The 21360-nt window shown below is 48.2% G+C and overlaps 1 protein-coding gene across 1 annotated transcript in view; it reads left to right on the top strand.

Moving 5' to 3' along the window:
• Positions 1-21360, top strand: part of PTPRS (protein tyrosine phosphatase receptor type S) — a 200336-nt gene that overhangs the window by 61269 nt on the left and 117707 nt on the right. Inside the window, exons 3-4 of the mRNA XM_075070885.1 lie at positions 19195-19340; positions 20519-20660. Coding sequence (XP_074926986.1) covers positions 19195-19340; positions 20519-20660 — 288 coding nt within the window. The remainder of the gene's footprint in view (positions 1-19194; positions 19341-20518; positions 20661-21360) is intronic.

Genomic DNA, 21360 nt, shown 5'->3' with positions numbered 1-21360 from the left:
AGTGCCTGATTAAATTAAACCTTGTCTGTACGGATCAAGTGATGTCACGTGGTTTTTCTATTATTATTATTATTATTATTTATTATTTAAATCAAATGGAAAATGCTGACTTTTCAATCCAAACAAGAGAAGAAATAAATCATCTTTGGAAAGCCTCCGCAGCGGGGAAAGAGAGTCACCTGCACCCACCTACCAGACTGATGTGCATTGGGATTGCCACAGCCGGGGGGTGCTAGACACCCTCTTTTGGTTTTCTGCAGGAGCGAGGGAGGCATCCATCATTGGAAGAACTGGCCTCCTACCAAAGGTTCTTGCTTATGAGTGCGGTTGGATCACTAGGAATAATCCAGCTCTCCAGTATAGGATTGACAACTGGGAGAAAATGGTGGCTGGAGGAAGAGTGGAGGCATCTGAGAGTTAGGAACCCTGGGTTTTTCTTGCACTCCTAAATCATTTGGGTGCTTTGGAAAAAGCCCACTCAGCAGACGAGATGGTCCCATGCTGCTGCTTTCGCCTTTCATCCAAAAGGCTCCTAAGGGCCTTTACAAACTAGATTGTTGACTCTGCAGACTTATACATAGGAATTTATTTATCTGCCATTGAAATTACAGCTGCTTCTGAGCTGAAGCCCAGCGATCATGCTCAGAAAAATCACTTACCTCATTGAAATTACCAGGGGAATATTTTATTTATTTTAAGTGCATCCGGCCAATGATCTGGGCACAGGCATGGTAAAAATGTCTACAAATCCTACCGAACTCCTCCCTTCCTAATAGTCTATTTGAAGTTTAACATAAATCAAACCTCTTAGCCCTTTTTTAGGCACGACGAATGGAATGATTTAAATTGCAGCTTGACCAGGACCCTGGCAGGAATATATGGAAAAAATGCAGTGGATTTTTGTGATGACCAACTGCTCCGCTTGTTCTTAAAACAGCACCTCCTAGTCCGGTTCTGTTGATGACTAAGGAGGGGTCATCCCACCCAGCTCCCACAGACTCGGGGGAGCTGGGTGAGATGACCCCTCCTTAGTCATCAACACCGCTCCTAGCAGCACAGTGCCCCCTAGTGCTGCACTGGAATCCATACTGACTCAGAGGAAAGCACCCTCGACTCCACCACTGAGTCACTTGTACTATTTACTGCTTCACCCTGGGTTTTCCTTACCGGTTTCCCATGCAAGGGCTGACCCAGCAATATGAAAATTGACTCTGGAGACCATGTCCTCTAAAGCAGCTGTTTGGCTGAATAAGTGCCAGAATCTCAGGCTTAGATTTTAGATGGACTGTAGGGTACTGAACCCTTAAAAACTTACATGGCCTGATTTCCTTAACTTGCATCTCGTGACTTGCTGAGAAGACTCCAGCCTCTGTCTCCCAGAGCCAAGGATCTGGTCTGAAAGTTGCTCCTTATAAAGACACAGATTGCTTCTGGCATCTCCACTTCCTACTTCCGGCTTTGGAGTGATGTGGCCCAGAATCGCCTGATGCTAACCTTGCACTTTATCTCATGGATGTTACCTGGCTGGAGCAGGATGGCTACTTCTCACTGCTTTGGGGATCGTTCCAGTTGGGGTTTGGAGTCTTCTAAGACAGCGCCTGTGTGAGAAATGCTCCACTCCTCCCCTTGGGGGAACATCTGCCGTTGGCTGGCTTGGGCGTTTGGAGACAGTGGAGCTGTGGCCAAGTTGTGTCTATAGAGCTGCCTTCCTGTGTCCTGTACCAAGGCCCTGAAAAGGATGGAGGTTGAATGTACCAGCTCTTTAAGGTTTTGACTTTTGATTGTAGGGTGGGAAAGGAGCAGCCATTTGCTGGTTCCAGCATCTGGGTTGACCGGTGGCTCATACTGAAATGATGTGCATGTTACTTACTGCCTCTGTTGCAGCCTTCATGCAACACATTATGTAAGTGTATATGGATATCTAGACCCAAGTTTTCGCCATATACATGTGACAAAACTTGGGCTCTTCCCTCGTGTCATGTTATCCCATTCACCCGTAAGCTATTAGTTTCCCTTTATGGCTTGTTTTTGGTGGGGCTTTCTCCCAGCAAGATCCTGCATGTGTTGACTGGAGTTGTGAGAATCTATTTTCCTTCTGGCTGAATATTCCCTCCTTTGGGGTCCAACCCAATATGGGTGGGAGGGGTCACTGCCAAGTATCTGCAGGAATGTCTCAGCCTCTTGCTGGCTGGGAGAGCACAAGAGTCAGACCGTAGAAGCAGAAGCCAGGCATCACACAGGGTCACCGGACCAGCCCTGATTTAGTATCTCTTGTCCTGCCCGAGGAGCATGAAACGCATTCCCTGATGCATCTGGCCAGACCAGAGCACTCTGCACTTCTGATCTCCTGTCTTACAGGCCATTTCTATTCACTATACCCGCTGGGCATGACCCTTACCCTGCACTCTAATCAGTGCATCCCTTGGTAACAGTGTCCCAGTTCCCACCTCGGAGGAAGCCATCCTACCTTCTTTGCCTGGACCGCTGCCTTGAACTTTTTAGATTGTTCACATCTGGAAGCAGGCACAGATTAAAAAAAAATACCAACCCCACCTGCAAAGTCCATCATCTAACTGACTGATGCGCTGGCTCCAAATTCAGAGCTGCACGATAGCATTGTTAAACTTAGTGCTTAATTTGTGCCAGGGCTGAGCCCCGGCACCTCTAGGCTTGGCAGTTCATAGGCCTGGCACCTCTGGGCCTGCCATGTCAGTTAATGAAGTAAAAAAAAAAAAAAAATTGCTGGAGCCCTGGCAGCTCTTTCATTACAAATTTAAGTGCTGGGTAAACTTTCCTAGCATGTAATGAAGTGGGAGTGGCACTCTGTGCCTCTGCCAGGACACTGGGGTGGGAGTGAGGAGCTCTACCGCTGACCTGCTGTGTATCTTCAGGCAAGTCATTTAATCTCCCTGTGCTTCTTTTTCTCTTCCAGTGTTTGACTTGTAAGTGTAGACTGCAAGCTCTTCGGGGCAAGGCCTCATAGGTGCTGACTCCGTGGGTGCTCCAGGACTGGAGCGAAGATCACAACTAATCTGCGTCTTATTGTTCCTGGGAGAAAGTGCTACGGGGCTTTTTTAGAGAGAGTTGCAGATATTCCTGCGAAAGTGATGCTGCAATGAATTATTTGGATGGTTGGGATGGAGAATATGGGTTGATCTCTTCCCAAGTGGAGTTTAGCGTGACTCATCCTGCTGTTGTTGATAAAGTTTTACAGATTTGATGGGCAGGGTTGAGGCTGGTGCCATTGCGGTTTCCAGCTCTGACGTGTCTTTCAGGGGCCAAAGGGAAAAGAAAAGCTTATATTTAAACCAAACCAAACAAGCGCCGCCTCCCCTCCCCCCCCAACTAGTTTATCGTTCTAGAAAGTTTCTCCAAAGTCCTCCAAACCTTTAATTGATTCAGGAGCATAAAATCAAGAAGGGGGGAGAGAGTGTGAGAGAGGAATGGTGTGAGAGATTTGAATAATTTATTGTCCTTTGAAGTTGCAAGAGAAATTTCAGCTGCCTTGGGGAGTAATTTCTCCCCATTCTGAAAGAGTTTTCCCCTCGTTTTAAACTCATGCATTTTCTGCATAATTAATGAAAGCTCCCCCACCCCCCTTACAACCTCTGAAGTGGGGAGGCTTGGAGGGGTTTTGAAATGTGGTTGGCGTTTTTTAATCAAGAAAATCAAATTAATTTGACTCTTCCCTCCCTCCCATAATTTTATTTACAAATTAGTCTTTGTTTTCGGTTAAGAGTGGGGACACATCCAAATACTCAGCCTGGCCTTTGATAGGTCTACCAGGAATTTTTTAAGGAGATGTATTGTCCTGTACTTACGGTTTTCCACCTATTAAAGGTCACCTTGAGACCAGCCCTTGCCCCCAGCCAGTGAGTCCCAAACTGTGAGGTGTCTGGAACCTTCAACTCTCATTGACCTGTGTGGGAGCTGAGGATGGTCGATACCTCACAGCATCAGATACATGACTCTTTAATTCCAGTATCCACTTCTTCAGCTGAATGAAAGACACACTTTACCCCAGATCTCTGGAGAGGAGGTGTTAACCTTCCACCAGGACACTGAGCCTCAGGCTCTTGGCAGGTTTAGATCCTTCATGGAAACCTGCCCTGCAATGAGAGAACCTCCTCTTCCCTGGGTGGAGATGGGGGGAGGACAGGAGTTCTGGGCTTATTTGATGGTGCTTCTCTCTGGATTGAGAGACAGTACATAAGTTTCCTCCATGTTGTGACTTGACAGGAAAGTGAGCCTGAACATGCATGGCGAAGATTTTCTCCTCTGCATTGGGTTGCTTGTTCAGGAGAAAGTCCACTAGTTTTTCTCTCATGTTTATTAGCATGGACTTAACCACTGGATCTGAATGGTGCATCGTGCCTGTAGTTGCCCTGAGACTGACTTCCTATTTCCCATCTCCCTGCCAGCACTGTTAGCTGGATTCTTCCTTTTCCTCCATTTTGCACAAGCAGGTAGTAAAAGTCTGAATGCCAGAGGATTGGGGTTGGGAGCTAGGCCTGGTCTACACTCAGCTTTTAGGTTGCCCTAGTTACAGCTCTCTGGGATGTGAAAAATTCCCACCCCAGAGGGCCATAGCTATGCCAACTTAATCCCAGGTGTGGACACAGCTAGGTTGGCAGAAGAATGCTTCTGCTGACCAAGCTGCCACTGTCTCTTGGTCGATTCTGGCCATAAGGGGTGTCCTCGCCCTCTGACCAGACAACTTTGCAGAGTTCTGCCTCTTCTGGGCAAAGCCCAAAACAAATGTCAATGAAACCAAACTTTCAGCCCGACTGGGCTCAGCTGACAGCCTGACACAATGCACTGGGCCTGAACTCCTCGATAGCATTCAGCCACCTTGTAGCAGGCATGTTCCTGCTGCTCTAGACTGCCCTCCTGTCTAATCACAGGCTCCTGGGCCTTGATCAAGCTCACAGCCCAGGGGCTGGCACATTCCTCCGCTACTCAGGGGTTCAGACAGGCTACAGCTCCTCAGGGTCCCTGCTTCCATTCAGGCCGTTGGAGTAGCTTGTTTCTTCTTCCAGTTGGGCTCATCCAGCCCCCTCTGGCCACGAGCCCTGCTCTTCCCCAGCTGGGCTTTGCTTTGGATTTGGCCTGTCCAACCTCCAGGCATGAGCAGCCAGCTTAATTGATCTCTCAGGCCCATATTAACCCTTCCCTGGTGTGTGTGGTGTGAAAGCTCCTGCATTCTCAAAGTGCACACTGACTCTGGGTATTTCCATATTCGTGTTCCCAGCCAGAAGCAGCTTAGGCCGTATTGTCATGCGTGCAGAGCTGTGGTAATCTAGCCGTCCAGTCCCAGACCTGGACTTTAGGGTCCACCAGTCTGGTCCTGTCCCAAATCTGGACTTTTGCGTCCAAAGTTTGGGGGCTTACCTGAAACTCCCCCAAGCTCACTACCAGCTTGGATATTCTCGCTGCCACCAGATCAGGAATTAATCTATGGGGCCTGATCCCCCCTTTCCTCCCTCTGGTGTCCCCAACCCTCCCTTGGTGGGACACCCAGATTCCCAATCCCTTGGATGCTAAAAGCAGGGAAAATAACCCCTTCCCCCTCCTTATCAGGCTTGCCTCGCGGCTAACCTGTGTGACCCAAGAAACCAGCTTTTCTGCTTCCCTCAGGACAATGGAGATGCAAAATACCCACAGCTGGGCTCTGCCACCCCCCTTGCTCCAGGAATGAGGGAAAAACTGTAACCACCAGAGAACAGAGAGAATTCTTCGTCTCTTTCCCTGTAGTCTGCTCTTTCCCTGGACCCAAATAGGAAAATAGCCCACAGCCTGGCTTTTCCCTTTGCCTCCCTAGGAAAAGAACTTTCACAAGGTTTAACAAGAAAACTTTATAGAAAAAAAGAAAGAAAATATAAAACAATCATCTTGCATTAAGAAACTCAATACAGGCTCTTGCTTATAAGAAAATATAAAGAAACAGTCTGATTTAAAAGATAGCCCAATTAAACCAGCACAACAAATTAACATACAGGTAAATACACCCCAAAGACCATCATAGCTGAATTACTTTGCGGTTCCTGGGTACTTACAGATGTTTAGAAGAAGTATTAGGAGAGAATTAGAAGAAGACTTGTTTCCTCATAGCTAAGAAAACAACAAAGACCCCGAGTATACAAATTCCCGCCCCTGACTTTAAACAATCCAGTTCTCTGATTGGTCCTCTGGTCAGGTGTTCGGTTACCCTTTTCAGGTAAAAGAAACTTAACCCTTACCTTACCTATCCATTTATGACAAGAGCTGCTCCCACAACTTTGGTTGAAGCTGACTAAAGACAATCCAGATCAGTTGTCTCAAAGTTTGGGTATCTAAAATGGAGGTGTCTCAAAAATCAGTGGAAAACTCCAACTTCAGTCACTCGTCTGAGGTGTAAAAGCAGCAAGGAGTCCTGTGGCACCTTATAGACTAACAGACGTTTTGGAGCATGAGCTTTCGTGGGTGAATACCCACTTCTTCTGACGCATGCATCCAACGAAGTGGTATTCACCCACGAAAGCTCATGCTCCAAAATGTCTGTTAGTCTAGAAGGTGCCACAGGACTCGTCGCTGCTTTTACAGATCCAGACTAACACGGCTACCCCTCTGATACTTGTCTGAGGTGATACGTCAGTGATGCAACAGACTTGAGAGCAGACCCAAGATCCAATGCCTTATTCCTGGGTTTCTCCCTGTCTGCAACCGAAGAAATGCTGCTTAGTTTTGTGGGGATGTAATAGGCACACAGATGTGTTAGAACTGTGGGCAGTGTGGGAAAGAATTGGAAATAAGAGAATGGAGACCTTTTTCCTTGGAGACCTCAGATAGCTTTATTTACAGGAGTGAAAGAATAGAGTTATAAGAAATAATCTTCCATTTATCCAGTGTCTCTTTCATCCCAGAGGATCTCCAGACACACACATCCATCTAATCTAATTGGGATCATTTACCTACCACTGTGATGCAGCCACTTTGGGATGGGATGGGCAGGGAGTGGAAGGCAGGCAGGGTTCTACATTTACAAAAATGTGCATGTTATCATTAAGTGACTGATCAGAATCGGCTTGTCTGATCAGATTCTTTCAACACTGTGTTTTCTGTGTGGAAGGACGAGAAGGGGTGGAATCTGGTAGCACTGTCAAAGCTGACTACGTTGTCACTTTCCAGTGCTGAGGACTTCGGCTGGGCTATATTAGGATGGCATGGACCCTATGTGGGGGTCTGGAATCCTCTCTTGTTGAGCTTTCAGGCTTGTCCCACGGGAGATAATTTTTGTGCTCTGGTATTTTTTGTAGACTCCAGTTCTCTTAATGACTCAAACAGAGCAGCAGATGCTGACCAAAGGGCTAGGTCCTTTCTGATTGCATCTTCTCTCGCTTGTGGGCAGATTGAACCTTTCTAGGCAGCCAAGGCTAAGTGGCAGCAGTTTGAACAACTTGGCCCTTGAGGAAGCTAGGGCAGGGGTCGGGGGAAGAGAGCCTCCCATCTTAAAGCAACCACTGAAATCCATAAGCCAGTTGGTTTCAATTGCAAACGGACCACAAAAGTCGTCGTGACGGTGATGGACAAGGAGGCCTCATTAGGTGGCCAGATAGCTGCTCTGGTGCCTAGCTGTCCCTCTGCTCTGGCTCGTTATGCCTTGTTACCGGGCTGGTGGACAAATATTGGATGTGATGTTGTTACAGCTGATTGAAAGCGCTTGCACGCCACAGGGCCCTGGGATGCCACGCCGCCCCAGCAGCATTTGCTCCCATGCTCTCCAACCCTTTGGCGCTTGGCTCCACTTGCTTATTCACTTTGACTGCTGAGCACCAGAAGGTGCTTCCTGTCTCCACATCTTCTCAAGAGCAGAGCAAGGAGAGCACGAGTGAGGCTTCTGCCCAGAGAGCTGCTATCTTCAGCACCAACTCCTTTGCTCCCATAGCTGTATTTATTTGTATCTACTGTAGCATGTGGAGCCCCTATCTGAGGGTGGGACTCCAGTGTGCTAGGCGCTGTACATTAGCATAGAGAAGAGATAGTCTCAGTCCCCGAAGAGCTCACAATCAAAATAGACACAACGGAGGGTGGGAGGAGAAACTGAGGCACAGCGCGGGAAGTGACTTAGCCAAGGTCACCTGGCTAGTCTAGACTAGAACCGAGGTCATCTGACTCCCATTGCTCTGTCTGCTAGACAGTGCTTCTCTCCATTCGCTCCATGTTAATCCTGCTCCTCTCCTCCTCAACCATTTGGTGTTTTCTTCCATGCTGCCCCCTATACCTGGAAGTCCCCCTCGTATCAGCATGAGTCAGGCGTCCCACCTCCCTGGCACACCCTTAAACTACAGTCCCATCAGCATTAACCTGTGTCATTACAAATGCTGTCACTAGCCCATTTTCATTGGCTAGCCCAGTATGTTTGGGTCCAATCTGTGCTGTCCATTTAGATTGCAAGGTGAAATGCTGGAAGGGATCATGTTTTGTTAGAGAGGGAAGACAAGGGGAGGCAGTGTGGTCCAGGTGAGTAGAGGACCACGGCAGGAGACTGGAGACGTGGGACCTATTTTCCCCTCACACCAGTTTTACACCAGCATAAAATAGAGTTACACTAGATTTACACTGGCATGAGTGGAGTGTCGGGCTTTCCTTATCGACCTGCTGTGTGACCTTGGGCCAGTCCCCTCTCTCTGCATTATCGTTCCTGGCTGTTGCATGGGATAACTAGATATCTTTTGCCCTGTTAAGCCTCCTGAGATCTGTGGATATAAAGTTATATGAGTGCTGAGTGTGTGTGTGTGTGTGTGTGTGTTACGAAAATTGTATCCCTGTGAGCCCAACCATGCCACTTAAATAACAATCCATAGGCCCAGTTGCCATACTGGATCTGCGCATCAGCTCCCCAAGGCTGGTATGCTGCCTCTGTCCGTGCCGGATACATGATGTTTCAGAAGAAGGTTGAACTCCTTCCAGGCCTGTAGATGTATGCAATCTAAGCCTTTTCATACCATACCATTAGTAATGTTTTCATGGCAGTAGTACAGAGAGGCCGTGACTGAGATTGGAGTCCCACTGTTCTGGGTGCTGTACAATGGCCACAGCCCCAAAATCTTGCTCTCTAAATAGACAACAAGGAAGGATTATTGTCCCCATTTTGCAGGTGGGTAAACTGAGGCACAGACTTACCCAGAGTCTGAGGCAGAGCAAGAAACTGAACCCAATTTTCCTGAGTCCTCAGTCCAGTGCTTTAACCAGAGGCCTATCTTTCCACTTCTGAAGTATCAGGTCTGAGTGCCTTACAAAGATTATCCCAGTGGCAATATATCTATTACAGCCCCCAAAAGTGTGCTAGGTAAACTTGTGGCAAAAGTTAGTGCTGCAATCCCCGCCCTGCTATGAGGGGTCAGGGTGAACAGCACGGGAGGGAGGATGGACATGGCTGACAGTAGCCAGATCCTGTGGTGACTCTGCAATGGCTAACACGTGACATAGTGGGACAAGAAACATTTATTGACTGGCCTGTCTTTTCCCACTTCCTCTTGTGCTCTGTGTATGGGGGCAAAACCCCCTTCCTTTGACCAGCTGCTGTGTCATCATCTGTGGAAACCTGTGGGGGACGGAGGCGCAGGCAGAGGGGAGAGGAGGGAGCTCTTCAAATGACATATTTTCCTGTGGAAGGACAGGCCAGAGGCTACATAAGCCAAAGTAATTAACCGGCCCAGGAGGGCTGGGCTAAGGGCAAGCGGAACAGCTGCCTGGGCTTGTTGGGCCAGTGCCAGTGGATAGCAAGGGAAAGATGTTACCGCTAACAAAATGTCTCTGCTCGCTCTCTCTCTCTCTCTCTCTCCCCCCACCTCAGCCCTGCCAGTCCTGTCTCCCTGAAGGGAGCCAAGAAGCACTGGCAGGCAGAGGAAATCTCTGCCTGCAGACTATAATTATCCTGTCTGCCTTCCCAGAAAAGGCCAGTTGGTGAGCGAGCCTGCTTGTGTTCCACATAGCGGTCCTGCATCCTGCTGCTTCCCCAATTACTGCTAATGGACTTTTTATGATGATAAGAAGACTAGGTTGGGGAGAAGGTATTGACGGGGAAATGGAATATAATTCACTCCCTGTTTGTTTGTTCTGTCAGAAAGCTCTCATTTTAATTTTATTTGCGAGGCACCGAGAAGCAGACCTGAAAAAAATAAAAGATCTATCAGTAAAACTGGATTTTGAGGCAACACAAGCCTCAGCAGGAGCTTTCTGAGGGGTATTTTCAGTCTCCACAGAGACACCCCCCTGCACCAACCTTGCTCCAGTCTGCGGTTCTCATTTCTCTCATGTAGAGAAATGTAAATTATGGATACAGCTTTCTTGTCTCCACCCCAACCTCCGCTCCCTTACGCTGGTGCTTTGAACAGTCCCCCTTTCGAAGTCACATTTGCTCTTTCCCCCGCTCTCCATCTGTCTTAAATCTGCTCCTCTCTCCTGTGTTAGCTTCCCTCTTTTGTCTGCTCATTTTCTCAGCTCTACCCTTGCTGTCCTTTTGCAGTTCCCTTACCTGGTCCCTTTAAATTCTTCCTGTTGGCCTCCCCCCCACTAGCCCCGTTTTCCTTTGTCATCCTCCATCCTCACCCTTTACTTCTCTAGCTCTCTATTCTCTCTTCGTTTTTACCCAAATGCAGGTCTACCTTCCCATATAGTTCTTCTCTTCTCTCTCCCACTCCCACCATCCGTTACCCTCCCTGTCTCTCTGCCCTAGCACTTCAGCTCTGTCTCTGCCCTTTCTCCCTCAAGCACTGGGTGTATGTATCTAGCACACACACCCAAACGAGGCTGTGGGTGTGGGTGCCGTTGCCTAAGTCAGCAAACATCCATGCAATATTTAGTGGCACTTGGATCACAAACTCTGAGAGACATGTTAAAAGTGGAGATTAAAGCTGCCGCATGGCGATCTAGTTACTGTGGGGTGAGGGTGGTAAAGCTCCTTTTCTAATCATAAAACTGTTGGCGGCTGTGAAAATGGAGAGTGAGTTTCACTAAATCAGTAGAAGGTTTCAACCCAAAAAAAACAAAGGAAAAGGAGCATGTTTTTACTCCTCTGCTGTCTGGAGTGAACTCTTCCTGGTTCAGCCTGACTCCTTCCTTATCACAAGTGTGCCGTGAGAGAGTACCATCTTGTCAAGGGAGATGCTCCCATTAGAATTACAGGGCATAGTGGGAAATGCCAGAACTTTCTTCTGTTTTTGTGAAGTTGTTTGATCTTGGCGAGAGTCCCTGCCTTGCTGGCTCTAGTGATTCTAGTGGACTATTTGTTACTCTTTCCATCATGATTGTGCGCGAGGGCCTAGCCAAAATCGGGACCCCCTTGTGCTGGGCACTATGCAGACTAATTGTGAGAGAGAGTCCCTGCCTCAAAAAGCTTAGAGTCTAACAGGCAAGGCAGACAAAGGGTGGGAGTAACGAAGGATTATTATTTTCATTTTACGGTTGGGAGCTGAAGCACAGAGCGAGAGAGAGAGAGGGAGACTGTGACAGAGCCAGGAAATGAATGCAGGTTTCCCAAGTCTCTGTCTAGTGCCTTACCCACAAAACCGGGTTTCCGTGTCACCTTTTCCCTAGCGTTCCAGCACCTTTTACCCCCGTGGAGCAGGCTGAGGTGCATTAGGGCAAAGTCAGTGTACTCCTTGACCTGCTCAATGTCTTGACAGTAGGAAGAAGATAGGAGTTTGCTAACACGCACCGACCTCACCTTGACCCATTTTTCTTGTGGAGACAAGTACTTTGTGTGGCAACTGACACAAGAAAATGGAGAAGGAAATATCCAAATGGTTATCTGTTTGCTGGCATAGGAACTGTTGCAAAATGTCCAGAGAAGCGGGGTCTTTGAGGGCCACCCCAAGTTATTTTAAGGACCTCAATTGAGGGGAGACTTTTTTGATGCCTTGGCAGCTCGGGCTGCATGTCTGTTCCTTCCTATGCTCTTGCATTCTTCCCGGGCTGTCTCAGGTACAGTCTAGTTTTTCTTTGTCTCTGTTCTTCACGCTAGGGGATAATGAGCGTTCTTTCACCAACATGGGTAGGAGTTGAAATCTGGTGTCCCCACATGCAGACTCCTTGGGTCAGCATGATTGGCACGTAGGCCTCCAACGCAATGCTGACTGCAGAGACCGGGGGCCCTGGAAAGTGGAAGCAAAACCTTTTAAAACATACGTTTTGTAACTGGCTTTCTTTTGTCTCCGTTGATTTTTTTTGCTGCTGTGGGCGAGGGGCCCCTTTCAGCCAGGCTCATGTTGCTCTCTGCCCCGGGGCTGGCTGAAAGAAAAAATTGTTTGTCTTGACTTGTTGTCCATTGAGGCACTTTTCTGGAGGCGGAGAGGCATGGAGGGAGCTGCCCACCTCACCTCAGGGCGAGGGGAGAGATGATAAAACTGTGGGGACAGGAAACAGCAACAGGGAGATGGGTGTTTTGAAAAGTCCCTTGTAAGGTTCAGACAGAGCATGGCCAGATCTCCCTGCTGGGAACCATCTTAAAGTGGTTGGTTGCGCTACTCCCTTCCTCTCTTCCCCAGCTGCTCTTTGCCTCTCCTCGCCAGCCCAGTACCAGGGGCCTGCCCGGGGAATCTGCCTTCAAGCTGGTGGTGCTGCTATTCTCTCTCTGTGGGCAGTCCTTGATGCCGTCAGGGGTTTTCCCCAGGAGCAGGGAGCTGGCGGCGGGGTGAAGTACCGTCCTCCTCTCAGCGACGCTAGAAAGATTCGCACTCCCCCCACTTTCCACCTGAGGAGGAGAGGAAATAAGCCAGGCCTGTGTAAAGAGAAGAGACGTGGGCCGGTTACTATAGCGACGGAGCAGTCCAGACCTTCCTTTTACTTCTGTTTTCCTGTCAGCTCCAGCCTTTTCCCTGGGCTGTGCCCTTGAGACAATTCTCAGCCGGCACCCGGGGGCTGGGCGGGTGGAGGGGACCCTCTCTGCCAGGAGAAGGAAAGGGGGATGGATGACTATCAGAAAAGAGTATCAGGTGCCGTGTCTGCCCCTCCCCCCCAAAAAAGGGGGGGCTCTCCATAGAAGGCATCTGTGATGGTTTGGGGACATAGTTTTTTGCTCCAGGGTGGGAATAAAATCAGGGCATGGGTTTCCTCTCCCTCCTGTTGTTTAGTCATAGAAGAGGTGGTGGTGAATTGGGGACTTGTTTCTTTCCCCTCCATTGAGAGGGCGGTTGCAAGAAGATATGGGTCTCCTTAAAGCTTGTGCTCCTCAGCTTTTGGCCAGTCCTTTTTCCATGGGGAGTGGGGCTGTACACTCAAACATCCTCAGCATAGGGCAGGTTCTGGTCTGGAGGGTGTGGAATATTGGTTGCTTAGCGTAGATAGGAGAGAGAGAAAGCGCCATTGTTTTCTGTCTCCCAAGCTCTCTACACATCTCCCAAACTGTCGTCTTCTCAAATAATCTAGCACAGGGGTCGGCAACCTTTCAGAAGTGGTGTTCCAAGTCTTCACTTATTCACTCTAATTTAAGGTTTTGTGTGCCAGTAATACATTTTAATGTTTTTAGAAGGTCTCTTTCTGTAAGTCTATAATATATAACTAAACTCCTGTTGTATGTAAAGTAAATAAGGTTTTTAAAATGTTTAAGAAGCTTCATTTAAAATTAAATTAAAATGCAGAGCCCCCCCGGACCAGTGGCCAAGACCTGGGCAGTGTGAGTGCCACTGAAAATCACCTCACGTGCCGTCTTCGTGATCTGGCACCTAGGGAGTTTTAGCCTAGTTCAGCCAGGAGTATCTCAAAGAATTGACCTGCAAGATTGGCATGATTTTCTTTGAGAATCCGTCTAGTCTGAGGGGCAGGTCTACATTTGAAAAGCTATGCTACTGTAGCATTATAGTGAAGGTGCTACTCCTCTGATGAGAGAGCTTCTCCCGTCAGTGCAGTCAATCCACCTCCGCGACAGGTGGCAGCTCTGTTAAAGCTCTCCAGTCCACATAGCATGGTCTGTGACGATCGGTACGAGGTGTGTAACTCTAAAGGCTTTTCAGCTTTTAAGTCACTGGTTCAGATCCAGCCTATGCTGATAGAGACTGAAGGCTATTACCTTCTGTCAGCTGTTTGGTGACCTTTATGAACAGAGTTGGTGGTTACCATCCAATTTCTAGCAAGCAGGGCAGATGCTAACATCCCCAGAACCCCTCATCACAGGCTGGCACTTTTGTTTGCTGCCTCATCAGAGTGGAGGCAACCAAATTTCCCGCTCAACCCTGGATGGATGTCCCACCAGCTCATGACTGGAGGGAGTATGTTGGTGAGATGGTGTGGAGGAAGCATGTGCTGCATCCATTATATTTATAAACAAAAGATTCTCCACTCTTGAGCTAAATATTTCTCTTGTCCTCTTTACCCCTTGAAGATCCCAGCTACAGGCTGCTGTGTCCATCTGGGGACCAGATTTGACAGGAAAGAGGAAGACAAGATTGGTGGAGTGAGTCAGCAACTAAATTCTGTTCCTTCAGCTGTCAGTTCAGATATGTTAATCCCGCCTGCCTTATTAAACCACCTCGGATTTCTCAGCCTCTCTCGCTCTTTCTTCAGTTTCTGATGTTTCAGACAAGCATATACTGGGCTGTCCTCTTCTCCTGTTCATCACTTACTATGCCTCATGGTGCACCTGCTGTGGGGTATTCAGATTTACAGGATTAGACAGCCTCCCCACAGTTCTTCTTTGCTGCAAAGTTCCTCAGACTCTCTTAGCTTGCATGTGTCATAAGGAGGTGGCTTGTTCTTGCAAGGGCTTTGCAAAAGATGAGCTAAGAGCTTTTCCTTTAAGGTTCCTCGTGAAAGAATTGGGCAAGGAGAGAGAAGTTGGTGGTGCTCCCACCATCGTGTCATTTAACTCTCTAAGGCCACCAGAAGTGACATCTTGTCATGCCGCTCCAGTGAGATGTCCCATAAACCCACGTGTGCCTGGGAGATGAGCTGAAGATCCCAAACCCGTTTCTTCCTAAAGGCCCCGACACAGGCTCAAAAATTTTGATGCTGCATGTGGGTCAACTCCCTTCTCAACAGGTGCACAAAGAGCCCACTTACAAGTGCTAGAGCAGGTCAAGCCAGACAGAGAGAGAGGCACCATGATGGGAAGAAGTCCTTGCCAGGCACCCTGGGTGTTGTAAGGTAAGAACAGAACAGGCTTGGGGGCAGGGTGGGGACAGGATCAGAGGGATGGCATCCCGCTCCAAAAGAGGGGGAGGAAGCAGACTGCTTGCCTCCACCTAAACGCAATCAGCAGGAAAGAGAGGTTTTTTGCTGTCTGCTGTCAACTTCCAGTGTGTCCGGGTTGCCCCTGGCTGTTCCTTTTGGGAAGTGACTGGAGGTGGGCGGGCCCTCATTGGAATGGAAGGTTCTGTTTAGGTTGATGGGCTTTCCATTAAGCAGTGCAAAAAAAAAAAAATCACAGGTGCACAGCGGGCGTCTTTGCAGCCTCATCTCTTGGGCAACAAACCCCACAGGCAGCCTTTCCTCGTAGGAAGGTTCTTTGAATCCAAGCGTCTTCCCCTCCTGTTTGATTCAGGCGCTCCCAGAAAAAGCTGGATTTTTTAAATCAGCAAACTAAGGAAAAAATAAAATCTCTCGTGCCTGGCTCCCAAGGAGCATCAGGCTATGCCTTTCCAGGACCAGGTCAGTGAGGGGACAGCTTTTGTGTTTGCGTCCTCTCATCTGTAACCACCTGGGAGGATTGGTGAAATGGTATAAAACCTCCTCGAATGTAACGGTGATGTCTGGAAAAATGAGTGTCTCAGAATAACTATCAAAAAACACACCCCCAAAAATCAAGAAACTACAGTCCTGGTATGTCAGAAGAAATATACACACCCTCTGGTTGCTTGTACTTAATATCTTTTTACTTTCATATAGCACCTGTATGTTATGAAGGTTCCCAGAGTCATTTACACAATATATCAGGGATTCTAACCAAGACCTTGCATATTCTGGTGCAAGCTGGTTCTGAATTCTGCACCAAAGCCCCTGGATTCTGTGACTCTGTGGTGCAGCATGTGGGAATTCTATAACAGCCTCATTTCTATTTCATATGACAAGGGGAGAACGCTTTCATGCACTTGATTGGGATTGGGGTGTGTGGCACCTGTGTGACCAGTGTGGGAATCAGGGTAGGTGCTGTGGTTACCAGAGATTAGAGACAGATGCTGGAGCTGAGGGACCCAGAGTTTTAGACACAGTAACTCCTCTTGAATTCATTTTCTCTCCACCCCCTTAACTTTCATTTGCCAGCTTAATAGTTTGTAGTTCTTTCCATTTGTAGGGAATGCTTTATATGCAATTTAGCAGCACAGCCGCCATGCAAGGCAGGTAACTATTGTTCCCAGATTACAGATGGGGGTAACTGAGCCACGGATTAAGCAATTTGCCCATGAGCATACAATGATTCAATGATGGAGCCAGAAATAGAGCCTAGGAGTCCAGGTGCTCAGTTCTCTTGGTGTAACGATTAGATCATACTCCCCTCTCAGAGCCAGAAGTAGAACCAGAGAGTCCTAGCTCCAGTAGTTTACTCTAATCAACTTGCCTTCTAAAATAGTTGATATTATGGACGATTAGGCACAGGCTCGATTTTTAATTTTAGTAAAGAATCTGATTCTAAGACTAGTGTGTAAGTTTGATGTCTTTAAGGAGCCCTTGACCTTTTCAGCTGTTCTGGTACAGCTCAAAGATTGACCTGTGTGGACTTTTCAGATTTTAACTCAGGAGGCGGGGGGAACGGGGGAGAGATAAGGCCTTGGGCAGAGATTGTGCATTTAAGTTTTAGCCCAGAGCAGATTTTTACAAGCAAATGACACATTCTTGAATGCAGGAGTTTCCAACAGGACTTTCTGACAACCTTGAGCTGTAACAGTGCAAAAGCAACTCTGTGACCTCTCTAAATATAGATTTAGATATTTATAAATCTAATACTTGTGCACACGGCATTCAGCAGGACATAAACAGCTCCAACAAATTGTATTTACCTCCAGCATGGAAACAAACACTTGATTCCATCACACACACTTTTATTTATATATCAGTCTCCCAGCAAGGAGACGGAGCTGGGAAAGAGAAGAGGGCACTTCCTCTTCACATTATATCGCTGCAGTTCACTGGGGACTTTTCCTGGGCTCTCATTCACCCGCTTCTGAAGCTCTCTTTTTTTTTATTTTATATATATATATATATTTATTTTGTAGGCTGTCTGCATCTTCCTTTATAGACCCTGAATATGTACATATAAAAATGCACATTTCACAGTCGTGTGGTCTACTTCCACAAGAATAACAGACGGCAACTTTATGATCTGAGTGATTTTTATTTGAACACATCTGTGGCCTTGTGATTTAAATATTTCAGTCAATTTTAAACTAACTAGGCTAGAGGAAACTGTGCTGGGAGAGCAGGTTCGAGCTGGAATGGACATGGAAGGAAGGCCTCTTTGGGAGATTCTAGATCAGTGGCTCTCAACCTGCGGCCCAGCTATGTGCTGAAGGGCAGTGGGGCCCAGGGACAGGGCTGCTGCGCAGCCCCCTACAGCAGGATCCGGGGTTGGGCTGGGCATAGCGGTGGAGGCAGGGGAGAAGTGCTGTGGTTTTCAACCCGCGGCCCAGGTAACGCGGTCCACAAAGGTTGAGAACCACTGTTCTAGATAGACTCCTCCTTGTCTAGCCCTCCCGCCGGAAGCCCCTTGACTCTTTTCTTGTTTGTAATGTTTGCCCAGTCTTCCCCTCTCCCTCTTCCTCCAGAGTTGCTCTTGAAGGCTGTCAGGCTCGGAGGGGAGTCACTGGCTAGGGAAGGAGTTGCTAACGGTTGGAGTGTCAGGTCCCTGCTGGATAAAACCCAGCCCACAGATATGAGTGGGGGTTTTTTTTTTTTTCTTTTCCCCAGGCATCCCTGCATCTCTGAGCAGCTGGATGTGAGAGGCATTTGAGGGTCTTTTGGAGTCCTCTGTGAGCTGCACAGATCTCCTGGTTTTGGGTTTCAAAGCCTGCAGAGTCTCTTGCGGGGTGGTGGGGGAAGCTGCAGGAGCAGTCTGCAAACTCTGGCTGTGCACTCAGTTTTGACAACTTGATTGTTTCAAGTGGTGATGAATTTGGTTTGTTGCTCTACTTTGTCAGATCACTTTTCCAACGTGTGTATGTGTGTGTAAAAATACACATACACGCGCACGGACACAAAAATAGGTTGCACGCTTCCTAGCTTCTGTAGGCTAAGCATGTTGCACACACCAGGGTCTCCTCGCATCCCTCCACTGTCGCATTTCCCTCTTATTTTTTTTTCTTTTTTTTTCTTCTTTTAGGGACTCCCTGCACCTCACCCCCACCCTCTCCTGGATGCCAGGGGCTCTGTGCCCCCCCCACATTCCTCCTGCCATGTGCCATGTCCTCCTCCCTCCCCATACCATTGTCCTACATTGTCTCTATGGCAATGGCTCTGTGTGCCCCCCATTCCCTGCATAGCAGTGTCCCCCATGCCCAAGGGATCTGAGAGAACCCCTATTCCCCATCCTTTTTCCCCCATGCCCACCTAGTTTCTCTTTATTCATCTCTGTGTGCCTTCCCTCCCATGCTAGCGTCCTCCGTTTCCCCCTATGCCAGAGGCTCTGGGTGCACCCCTATTCCCCCATGCCTCCTAGGTGCTCCCCCTGTTCCAGGGGCTCTGTGTGCTTCCAGTTATAAAATTGTATATAGAGATACGCCAATGAGTTAGTGTAAAGTTTCACGGGACATTTGAGTTCTGTCTTCTAAGTCACAGAAAAAAAGTAATGCAGGCATGGAACAAAGAAGCAGGTGCCACCTTTGGAAACTGAGGGGCCGGGCAGCACCAAGGAAGGTGTCTCCTTGGAAACTAGTGTTTTGACAGGCTCCATGGTAACTCCCCAGCTCTGGTAGTGACTTTTGCCCCTGATCCCACCATTGAATCCGCGTGGCTGGACTCGCGAATCTATGCGGACTCCCTTTGAAGTCAACAAAACTCTGCTTAAGCACAAGTATTTGATTGCAGGATGGGGGTCTTAATCTCTTCGTGCTTCGGTTCCCCCGTATATAAAACAAGGCTGATGGAAACTCCCATGCCAGCAGTACTGGGAGGCTTCATTTGGTTTGGGATGCTCGGAGGCAGATAGTATCAGCAATGGTGGGTTTTTATTAACTATGACTGCTATGTACAAGGGCTTGTCTAGTGTTTTTGTTTTGTTTTTTAAAGGTCCCCCCGAGTTCATTAAAAAACCAGTGGACCAAATTGGCGTGTCAGGAGGCGTGGCTTCTTTTGTATGCCAAGCAACTGGGGATCCCAAGCCCCGAGTCACCTGGAACAAGAAGGGGAAGAAAGTGAACTCGCAGCGATTTGAGGTAAGAGACAGCCTGGAAGTATGTGTGTCCACGCCACTGCAGTCAGAGGTGTGACTGCAGCAGGTATAGACATATCTGAGCTAGCTTTGATCTAGGCACGGCAGCATGGTCTTTACAAGCCCACCTGGGACTCTAAGTATGTGCTTGAGCAAACAGCCTGTGCTGCAGTCCATGCTGCTCCAGCTTCACTGCTGTTGTTACTGGAGCTAGCTAGGTCAGAGTTAGCTCAGGTACATCGACACAGGCTGTTGTCATCACATCGCTGATTGGCGTGTCGACATTATTGTGCGTGTAAGTATGTAAAAAGAGCAAAGCAGGCATAAAGCAGCTTTGTTACATGAATGCCCTAAGACGTTAATAAAAGTGTGTGTGAAGTGGGGGCGGGGGAGTTGTAAGTTGTGAGTTCTCAGCCTTTAACAGCTGGGAGGCTTAAGCTGTGTGATTTTTGCAAAATGAGAGGAGACCAGGCAAATTTGTTGCTTCTTTTTTAAGTGTATATTATAAAGCTGCTTCTTCCTCTCCACCAAGAAACACAAGCTGGACTGGCCCTTTTAATCTGATGTTTCTCCAGCTCAGCCAGCTCTTTAAATACACCTCCTCCCTTACCCCTGCCCATTTTGGGGTGTTTTTTTTAAGGTTTACCACAGCCCAGGGTGAGTGTTACTGGCATACTTGGCCAGACCCAACTTATTTGTAATATCTAAATAAGAGTGTGTGGCAGGGCCAGGAGAGGGCAGTAGTCATATATTGACACCCTTAGTCTTGGCCCACAGTGGGTCCGCTACCCTGCTAGCCGGCTGTGGGTTGGGAGGGACATTCGGTTGTCTGCTCATTGGGCAGATGGGATAAAGAGGGGGCTTGAATTTTTTATTTTGTTTTTATGACCTGTCTCCACTTCCCCATGCTCCTGCAAAGGCTCATCTTTCCACTGGTGTTCCGGGTCTTTTGGCTGAGCGGTAGGGTTGAATGAAGTTGGGGGATGGGGGTCAGGTGCGATTCAGTCCCGTGAGCATTGGGGCAGGTCCTGCGGGGGAAATGCAGAGCTGATGGAGGAGAAGAAAGGGCAGGAAGGGGGAGCCGCTGTATCCGGACCGATGTGTGCAGCTGCCCCCTGTGTGGGCAAGACTGAGCATGCCTGGGGCTTGTACTCAATCACTCTGTCTTCCTTTCTGTCTCAGACTATTGAATTTGATGAGAGCGCGGGTGCTGTCCTGAGGATCCAGCCCCTCCGGACTCCCAGGGATGAGAACGTCTACGAGTGCGTCGCCCAGAATGCTCACGGGGAGATCACCGTCCATGCTAAGCTCACCGTTCTCCGAGGTAAAGAGCACGCCGGCCTGTCAATGCAGGGGTGCTGGCAGGGTGAAGGATACTCGCTGTCTGGGTGATGAGGTCTGGCTGCCGCAGCTCCCCCTTCCTGCCCCCTCTTCTTCCCCATCAGTTCTGCATTAAGACAGAAAATATCATCTTGCCTCTATATAAATCCATGGTACGCCCACATCTTGAATACTGTGTGCAGATGTGGTCACCCCATCTCAAAAAAAAAATATATATTCGAATTGGAAAAATTCAGAAAAGAGCAACAGAAATGATTATGGGTATGGAACAGCCACCATATGAGGAGAGATTAATAAGACTGAGACTTCTCAGCTTGGAAAAGAGACGACTAAGAGGGTGGATATGATGGAGGTCTATAAAATCATGACTGGTGTGGAGAAAGTAAATAAGGACTTGTTATTTGCTTCTTCTCATAACACAAGAACTAGAGGCCACCAAATGAAATTAATACACAGCAGGTTCAAAACAAACAAAAAGAAGTATTTTCTTTTCACACCACGCACAGTCAACCTGTGGAGCTCCTTGCCAGAGGGTGCTGTGAAGGCCAGGACTATAACAGGATTCAAAAAAGAACTAGATAAATTCCTGGAGGATAGGTCCATTGGTGGCTATTAGCCAGGATGGGCAGGGATGGTGTCCCTAGCCTCTGTTTGTTTGCCAGAAACTGGGAATGGGCGACAAG

This window comes from Chelonoidis abingdonii, chromosome 11, assembly GCF_003597395.2.
Source record: "Chelonoidis abingdonii isolate Lonesome George chromosome 11, CheloAbing_2.0, whole genome shotgun sequence".
Lineage (NCBI taxonomy): Eukaryota > Metazoa > Chordata > Testudines > Testudinidae > Chelonoidis > Chelonoidis abingdonii.
Note: the sequence above shows the minus strand (reverse complement) of the source record. Positions and strands in the feature narration are given on the sequence as shown.